Genomic DNA, 8,793 nt, shown 5'->3' on the forward strand with positions numbered 1-8,793 from the left:
GGGCAATGGAATTTGATATAAATTTGATGGATTTCCTTTTTTTTGTTTGTGGGGTTTGTTTTTTGTTTTTTTTTGTAAGTGACAAGTATTTTATAAACATGCCTGTAAAACCCCCACCTGTAATTTTCCAGGTTTCTGTCCTTCACAGGAATTAAATTTAAAAATACACAGTATATTCAATGGTGAGACCAAATGACCTGATAAGAACAGCAACAACAACAACTTCTCAAGACTTAAAACAAACATTTACCAATTCACAATCAAAGGCCAAGTAAATATTGCTTTCAGAGCTGCTGTCTAGACATTATGGGTTGTTTTTCTGAAAATCAAAAGCAAATATGCCAACATGTGCTTTCTATTCATTTGAATATACTACAATTCAATAGCTGACTGAGAAATTACTTCAATAAGCCCCACACTGCATTCTGTAACTTCCATGTAAAATATTTCTCAAGTTTCAGAACAAAATTCAAGCAAAGCAGCTATCTAGAACAGCAAACATTCTTTCACCAGCAGTTACTTTCTGGAAACAGCATCCATATGCTAATAAGCAGCTTCTCACTGAGAACTTGATGTCCTTATTTTGAGATTGAAATATAACTCATAATTCAAAGGCAATAATATATTAAAACCTTTCCTGAACTCAGAAGCAAGTTTGCAAGCATTTCACTAATGAAATGTATTATAGTATTGTAAAGAAAAGCACAAGTAAAACTAGAAGCAAAGTTGCACATTAGATTTGTTAAATAGCTCTTACATTAAAAAAAAAAAAAAAAAACAGGATAAAAATTTTCAGTTAAAAACTAATGAAGTAGAAAAACATCCTTACACAAATATCTGTGTTCACTATTACTAAGAGAGTACTTTGAGTCATTCCTGGCCTAGGCTCTTAAGTTGAAAAGGCAGTCCAAATATACATTAACATTTTCATGACCATGGTATAGGAGAAATAGTACTATCTGACTACCCAGTACCTTAAATGAAACTCAAATTCTCATAGTTACAACTTTACTTCATCAGGTGAAGGTTCAGCTCCCTTCAGGAAAAACACACAAGCTGCAATGTAGTTTAGAGTGTACTACGTAGCAAATTTTGTGGAAAAAAAGAATTTCTATATGCTAATACTTTCAAGTTATTTCAGAATTTCCTAGAAATCAGCTCCTGCATTTGTCCTTGAGTGGGCTAGTCTTAAACACTGCCTTTATATTTGATCACTTCCTACCCTACACCAATTGAAACTCAAAAAGAATCCAGGAAAAAAACTTCATCAGAAGTAATCTTTTGCTTTAAAGGTCCCTTACATTTGGAATTTCTACCTTTACATCCAGTAAGTACCCACTGCAAGAGCAACTGACTTTTTCCTGCTTTATCTAAAATATCACAAGTGATGCTAAGTGCACTTATTATAAGTGCTGCAATAATTTCAGTGTGAAGAAGATTCAAGAGAGTTGATAGAATTCAAAAAAGAACATTTAAAATCAAGCTATTATATTCGAATGATTTAAAAAGTACCACACTGAAGTTAAGGGAAAAAAATTAAATCTGCAAACCATGACAAACTCCTTGGAAATGGACAGAAATGTAGGTTGCATTAAATGCACACACATACCAGCTCCACATCAGAAGGTACGTTCAGTCCTGGAGGGGCAACAAAAGGTTCTTCATTTTCCTCTACATTTTCTGTCTGAGATGTCTCTACAAGAAATGACAGAATAAAATGCTATAGGACAGAATATGTCGAAGTACTAAAATGTTAATAAAAAATTTAAATTATGAAACCCAAGTGTATCTAAAAGCATGTGCATTCAAAAAATTTCTCAAAGGAAATTATAACCATCATTTGCACTGAGGATTTTTAAATATGGCTCCTCTCCCAGGTGTTATGCATAGTTTATTTTAAGATTACATAAATTATGACTTACTAGAGAAATTACAAAAGAATAAAGCCCTAACACTTCGGCCCTGACTACAGGGCTGAAAACAAGCAAGTGCCAAAAGAAAAATATTCATTTTCATTAATATTACTTTTTGTTTGCACAATAAAACCCATTGAAAATTTAGGAGAACCAGTTTCAATGCACTAGGTGAATCCTTTGCTACCAGTGATTAAAATACTATAGGTATCCAGTATCTCTAAAGCTGACAGACCAAATGTATGGGTTTTATCTGAATTCAGTTCCCTTCTAATCAACCACTTCCACCTGTGCAAACAAACCTAAGCACTTTCATCAGTTTCCCAACCCTAATGAAATATATACAGGATAAAATCCACTTTCATCACCTACAGAGGGAAAACAGTAGTTGCCTTAATAATTGAGTAAAGAAAAAATGTTGCAAACTATCTACGAGTTCAGCCTGAAGTTTGTATAGTTCCTTTTATATCAAGTTTAACACATCCAAAACTTTAACCAAATTATCCTGTGAACTACTCATCTAGAAGTTATTCTCTTACAAAGGCAAATCTGTATTAGATTCTGTTACTTGGTATATCAGAAATGTTCCTCTGAAGACATTTTGCTTTACAAATTTTTTAATAATTGAAGGGGGAAGTTTACTTTTTAAAGTAACTTTTACTACTGTTCTATTAGCTTAAAGAGAAAATGGATTCTATTTTTACCCTAAGAAAATAGACAGCACAAATTGCATGAAAATCTAACTATGGAAACTATGGACACAGACAGCAGAATAGCCTAATCATGCATGAGATGTCATAGCAACTACTGCACGCAAGCTTTTATCCATGCAAGAAACTGGAGTCCATGTTTTTGTTACTGTCTGGTAGTTTTGTTTTGTTTTGTTATGTTTCTTTAAATGAATTCAAACAGTTTAAACTCCACAAGGCACACAGAAATTACAGCGTCAAGGAAAGGAGGAAAAAGCAGCAGACAAAGCAGAATAGGACTGGTTCTGGCAGCAGCTCCAGGCAACACTAAGTGTTCACAAAACTAAAGCCTGCAATTCACATTACTGTTATCTTCATCTTCAAATATTGGATTTCACTCTACTATGATTTATAAAAAATGAATGTTGAGTTTATAGTCCTGTATTATTGGAAACTGTTACCATATAGCAATCTATTAAACATATGTAGAGTACAGCAAAAGGTAATACCAATTTTTCTATCTCACTACTGCCACAAGTCCTTTTTCCCCAAGTACTACCAAGTATTATGAGAAAATGCACCTTTTGTTATCCAACACTACTACAAGTTTTCTAGACCAGAGTTCAGTAAGAAAGCTCACAACTGAAATAATGTTCCAGTGATCCTCTAAGGATCTCTACTTCTCAGCAGCAGCTCAGAGAATTCTCACAATTACACTGCAAGATTTTGTAATAGCTTAGGGTGAAACTTCCATGATGCATCAAGTAATAATTAACTAAACAGTAACTTGTCAGAAGACTGATTAGTTAAGTATTTCTTTGCCAAAACCCAAGTCATTGTATTTCAGCATTATTCCTAAAAATTACTTAATAAAGCTGAACTACATTATTCTAGACAGCTCATCATTCTAGGAAGGAGAACAATGCAGAGTAACCCAGACAGAGCTTGAACTCTCAACAGCTCTTACCAAATGAAACTGCAATTTTTATTTACTCATACACCTGATAAAAGGTAGATTGTGTAACATTATGGCACATGTTCAGTTTTGCAAAGGGCTCCTTCCAGTACAGACACTGTAAGGTTCAGCAGATTGCCTTTTAGTGACCACTGAAGACGGGACATTCAATTTTTAATCTCGATGCAGCAAAGAAAGATGGGGGAGCCAAACTACAAGTATGTTCTCTATCATCCCCGATTTTTAAGTTGGCTTCTCCCCATACATGAAAAACACCCCTATGACAAGAAACACTCAAAAACTGTATGCAAAGAGAACTAGAAATTATTTGATTATGGAATCTACCAGACAAATAAAACAAAGAAATTAAACCCCAGAAAAGACAATGCAATTCAGCATCAGTGCTGAAGAATACAGAAGAAATCCCTGGTACAATGCAAGCTGCATGAACACTGACATCACCTCTCACACAGCAGCAAAACCAACAAATGTGTGTTAGCACCTAAAATAATCCTGCACTGTAGAACACACTCTGGTAAAGCAAAATCACATCTCATACCATGATAACACAGCAATATCCAGTTAGACAACCCAATTGTTCATTAAACAATATTAACTTTACTAAGGCACAGTTCAGTAACATCTGAAAACTTCCTTAAGCCTTCCAAGTTAAAATTGAAAAGTTATCATAATTATAGATGGGAACATGAGAACTTGAATTCTGCATTTTTTTAAGATCACAGAGAGCAACACACTCTGTTGAAAACAGGCTCATCCATAATTATTGATATGACAAGATCTAAACTTCAAAAAAATATATTCTTGTTAATTACAATTCTGTGTTTGTAGCACTTCAGTATTGCCTGCACTATAGCAGAAAAATACAGTTCATCAAGAGCAAAGTTGGCAAATACTCAGCAACAGGTCCTTAAAGACTTCACTAAAATGCTCTGAGATTTTTTACCTCCATTTTAATGAAACATACATTTGCAACCTTCAGCTGCAAGTGAGAGACAAAGAGGTGCTATGTTCTTCCCCTCAATTAACCCTTGCTGTTTTTACCCCTTACCTCTTTGTTTTGCAGGCTGATGCTCCTCCTCCTCAGTGGGTTCTGAAGGGTCATAATAGTCACTGCCATAACGGAATCCCACTGCATTATAGGTACCATCCTCTGCCAAAGCTTCACTCAGTCTTTTATATTCCTCCTCTTGAAGAAAAATGCAATTACCAACCATTAGAACATATTTAAAAGCTAATTTGTTAAGAAAAAAGAAAAAATGAAAGTAATATTTCTTACTTTAGCTTTTAAATGAGAAGTTTTCACCTAATCATTTTAACTGTCATTAAAAAATTGAATAGAAAAGCACAGAATGCACATATGCTGGCCATTTATTTCCTCCTGAAGAGATAAAGGCTGTGGGTTAAAACATTCTACTGTAATTATGCATACCAGAGCACAGAATTTCATTTACACAACACTAAAATAGCAGAATGTGTTTATTCTGGGGGTTTTTTGGGGTCTCAAATCCCAGCCTGCCCTCAGAATCTGGGCAATTTCTGTGTGGCTCTATATTTAAACTATCCTGAGGTCCTCTCACATACGCAAAGACTCCCGTTTTTCGAATCCACTGGGTACTGTCAAGATAACATCAGAAAAAGAGAGTATAAAATTAGGAGTAAATTTAACTTAAATAATTATTTATTTAAACATAAGCTAAACTCAGGAAGTTTCCTTGAGCAATACCTTGCCTCGCCTCCTCCTCAAGCAAGTCCGTATGCAAGGCTAAATACCTCTCTTCATCACAGAGGGCTTCTATTCTAGCTTCCTCTTCAGACAACTGATAATCTCTGTTCCATGTGGAATATTCAGCATCATATTCAGAAAGGTCATGCAGGTGACCACGCCCATCGTACCTGCAGGATGAAACAGTTGGTCAATGCAAAAAACTTAGGGCTTGGGTTTAGGTGACTACTTAAATACTTACCCATTAAAAATGAAAAAAAAAAAAACAACAAAGTACTTATAGGTTAAAGCATACTTCCTTTTAGAAGTTTACGTTTACTTTTGCTAATCATTTGTCACCGAGTATGGAAAATTTGTTTAATAGTCTAAATTCCTCTCTGAGAAACTAAATAAATTATTACAATTAAAGGCAAAGGTATCCTTTTAATAGTTTAAGTGGGATCCATTTCCTTAACAGCTCTTACCGTACGTGCTTCAACCAATCAATGTCACTTGCAAACTATGTTTTTTTTCTGGAAAGTCAAATAGCTTACATTCACACAAACCCGAATACATAAATACCTATCCGTAAGAACCAAACGGTCGAAATTTCCTCGCTTCTTTCTGCTAGTCCCGAGCTCTCAGCAGAGATCTTCACCATAGAAACTTGCGTCCATTGGAGGTAAAATCATGGCTAGGCTCGGCCCCTAGCCATTTGGCTGAGGAAATAAGTTCTGGGTTATGTGATAGAGAGACACACATACATAGGAACAGTAACATATACATGCAATTTTAAGGAGGTTTCACCGTAAAAAAAAAACCAACAAAAAAAAACCACCACGGCAGAGATCAATGAGGTACAGAGTTCCTCTCCACTAAGCAAAACAGTTTTATTTGCAGGAAAAGCACTGCATTGGGGTAACGTTCATTCAGCAAGAGAAACTGATTGAAAAGTAAAGTGATAGTGAACTCGACTCCGTGGAGGTGTCTTCCCACACACAACTCTTGACTTGTGCCAACTCGCTAGACCAAAAACAAAGAAAGGAAATGTCCTTAATAGCAAAAAGTTAATGAAACACGTCAGGTCTGGTTAATCAAGCTCTGTCCACAGGCAAACTTCAACCCACGTCTTCTTATAGAGCAACGTGCTTTTCCCAACGTGGTGAAAATGAAGACTTTCTGCTGCTGGAGATAAAACAATCTAAGCTTCCAAAGGAGTTTGTAAGATTAGTAATTGCAAGCTACCTTAACATCCAGATTTATGTTATTTGAATTTTTTTGGTGTTATATCCACATACTTAGTGTTTGTTCCCAACAATTTCTGTAATAAATGTGAACTGGGTTATTGTTCCACGAGACCACAGAACCAGCTTCTTCCCACTAGTGACCTCTGTCACTGAAGTGAGCTGGATTAGAAGTGTGCATCCTAACACTTCTGTCCTCATTTAATTCAGAAATTAAACACAGCTAGAAAGAGTTAGGGTTGTTCTTTCATGTATGTTTATTCCAATTTAACCAAGTTTAATCATAAAATGCATTAACAGCACAAAACCCAAAACAGTGCAAGGGTATCGCTTTTTTCTCCAGTCATATGGAAAAAAATGTAAAGACTTCCCCTTACTGCTTGTTTTTGGAAGGCAAATGCAGCTGCTACATCAAACCAAGAAAAAATACCTATAGCATCAAAACAATGATGAAATTGAGGGAACAACTACCTAGAGTATGTCACATGATCCTTTTCAACCAAAAATCCTCCCATCATTCCCACTAAGGTTTTTATGATCAGCCACAACTCTACAATTACACTTTCAGTGCACCACTCAAACATACCAAACTTTACCTCCCACTTTCCCTCTCTCCAGGAAAATATTCAGAAAAGTCATTCTGAATAAGTTTATTTCTAAATCACACACTGCACTGCTGAAGCAACTTTGGAGACCAGCAGCAAAATCAAAGCAGATTCCATTCCTCTCTCAGGCCATGAACCTGCATCTACTGCAAAACAACCAAATGCCACCTCTAACATAAAATTTGAAAAGCAAGAACTCAAAACCAAAGCCATTCTGCCTAATGCACTCCATCACGGTAAAAAGAAAATGTAATTAGGCCAAGATTTACTTTTGGGGTATCTCAACAAACAGCCTGTAGCTGGATTATGCAGGAGAAACAAGAAAACCCCATTTCCCCTAACGTGGATCCTTTTCCACTCCCCACAATGCATCCTTCTCACTTAAGAGAATGCATAAAGTGCCTAAGAAATATGCCCAGGAAATCAGGCTCCCTTCGTTACCAAGTGAGAAAACATGACATTTGTGGTTTGCACTGAAAAGGAACAGATTATACCCACGCTCCCTGTAAATCCTACCCTAAGAAATGAAGCAGGAAAGACTCCACGCACACTGTCAAAAGGAGGGGAACCTCCCAGCACTGCCAGAGCGGGAAACCTCGAGTTCCCGCTGCCAGAGGGATGGCCCAGCAGCCTTACAAAAGCAGCACTCAAAGCACTCTCTACCAGGAGGAGCCAGTGAAGCCATCTCTGCCAGGAAGATCCCCACACGTCTGCCAGAGCGAGCCCTTTGCTCATTCCCCGCGCTCAGTCGCCCACAGCATAAAGGGAGGGGAGGGGGGAACAGAAAGAGGCTATAACAGGAGATCTCGGAGCAGAGTCTGGGGGTTGTGTTACACCGACCTATCGATCATGATCTTGGGGTCTCCCATCCAAGGAATAAGGTGTCGCCCCTGCTCCTGGTACTGAGCCTTCTCATCATCTCGAAACAGCTTGCAGGCATAGCCGAACACCAGCAGCTCCACACGGCTATTCCCACCTCCACCTCCTCCTCCACCTCCTCCGGGGGGCCCGGGGACCGCTCCCCCGCCTGACAACAACATTAGGGGCGGCTGGCCTGCTTCTTCTGCACTCCGTCGAGAGCCTCCGACCCCTCCGTACATCACCAGCGGAGGCAGCAAGGAGGAGGAAACTCGCAGGAACAACGACTGTCCGAGAAGCGAGTCGCCCAGTAGGTCGGGCCCGCACTAAACTCCCCAGCTCCAGAACACCTCAGTCGCCATCACCCGAAACAAAATGGCGACGCTTCCGCTTCCTCTGAGAGAGCAGAACCTAGGCTGGCTTCGGCCTGAGGGCAGATTCGCCATGGGTGTTTTGCAGCCCGAGTGTGAAATCGCAGGAAAAGGGGGTGGAACGCGGAGGACTCCGCGCTACCGTCGGGACAGCGCGTTCTTAGGGTGACTACGGCTGATTTCCAGGCGCGGAGCGGGACTTGGCGTGCGGGACGAAAGTGCGGAACAAAGGGTGTGAGGGGGAGCGGCTCCTCTGAGGCGCTGGGAGCTATCGGAGGGCGACTGCGGGGTCCCCTCAGCATCCCCAGTCTGGGGTTGGACCCTTTTGTGAAACATCGCGGTTGATATGGCTACAGAAAGTTTCAAAAGAGAAGGCGGAATGTGGCGGGGGCTCTGGGCAGGGCAAGGCAGGGAGCCGGGTGTCTGTCCTCTCAG

At 39.0% G+C, this 8,793-nt stretch overlaps 1 protein-coding gene across 8 annotated transcripts in view; it reads right to left on the reverse strand.

Moving 5' to 3' along the window:
- SFSWAP (splicing factor SWAP) overlaps nt 1-8,377 on the reverse strand; it is a 40,535-nt gene extending 32,158 nt beyond the window's left edge. For 4 of the 8 annotated variants that reach the window (XR_011729677.1, XM_071763037.1, XM_071763036.1 and 1 more), the window contains exons 1-4: nt 7,970-8,377; nt 5,302-5,471; nt 4,627-4,764; nt 1,610-1,695 (exon numbers count right to left, since the gene is read on the reverse strand). Coding sequence is in view for 7 of the 8 variants with exons in the window: in XM_071763037.1 (XP_071619138.1) it covers nt 1,610-1,695; nt 4,627-4,764; nt 5,302-5,471; nt 7,970-8,229 (654 nt within the window). In the remaining variant the exon portion in view is untranslated. Of the gene's footprint in view, nt 1-1,609; nt 1,696-4,626; nt 4,765-5,301 lie in introns of all 8 variants that reach the window. The other 4 variants (XM_071763042.1, XM_071763040.1, XM_071763041.1 and 1 more) reach the window with 4 other exon arrangements.
- Nucleotides 8,378-8,793: the final 416 nt, after the last annotated feature.

Source organism: Heliangelus exortis, chromosome 19 (genome assembly GCF_036169615.1).
Source record: "Heliangelus exortis chromosome 19, bHelExo1.hap1, whole genome shotgun sequence".
Lineage (NCBI taxonomy): Eukaryota > Metazoa > Chordata > Aves > Apodiformes > Trochilidae > Heliangelus > Heliangelus exortis.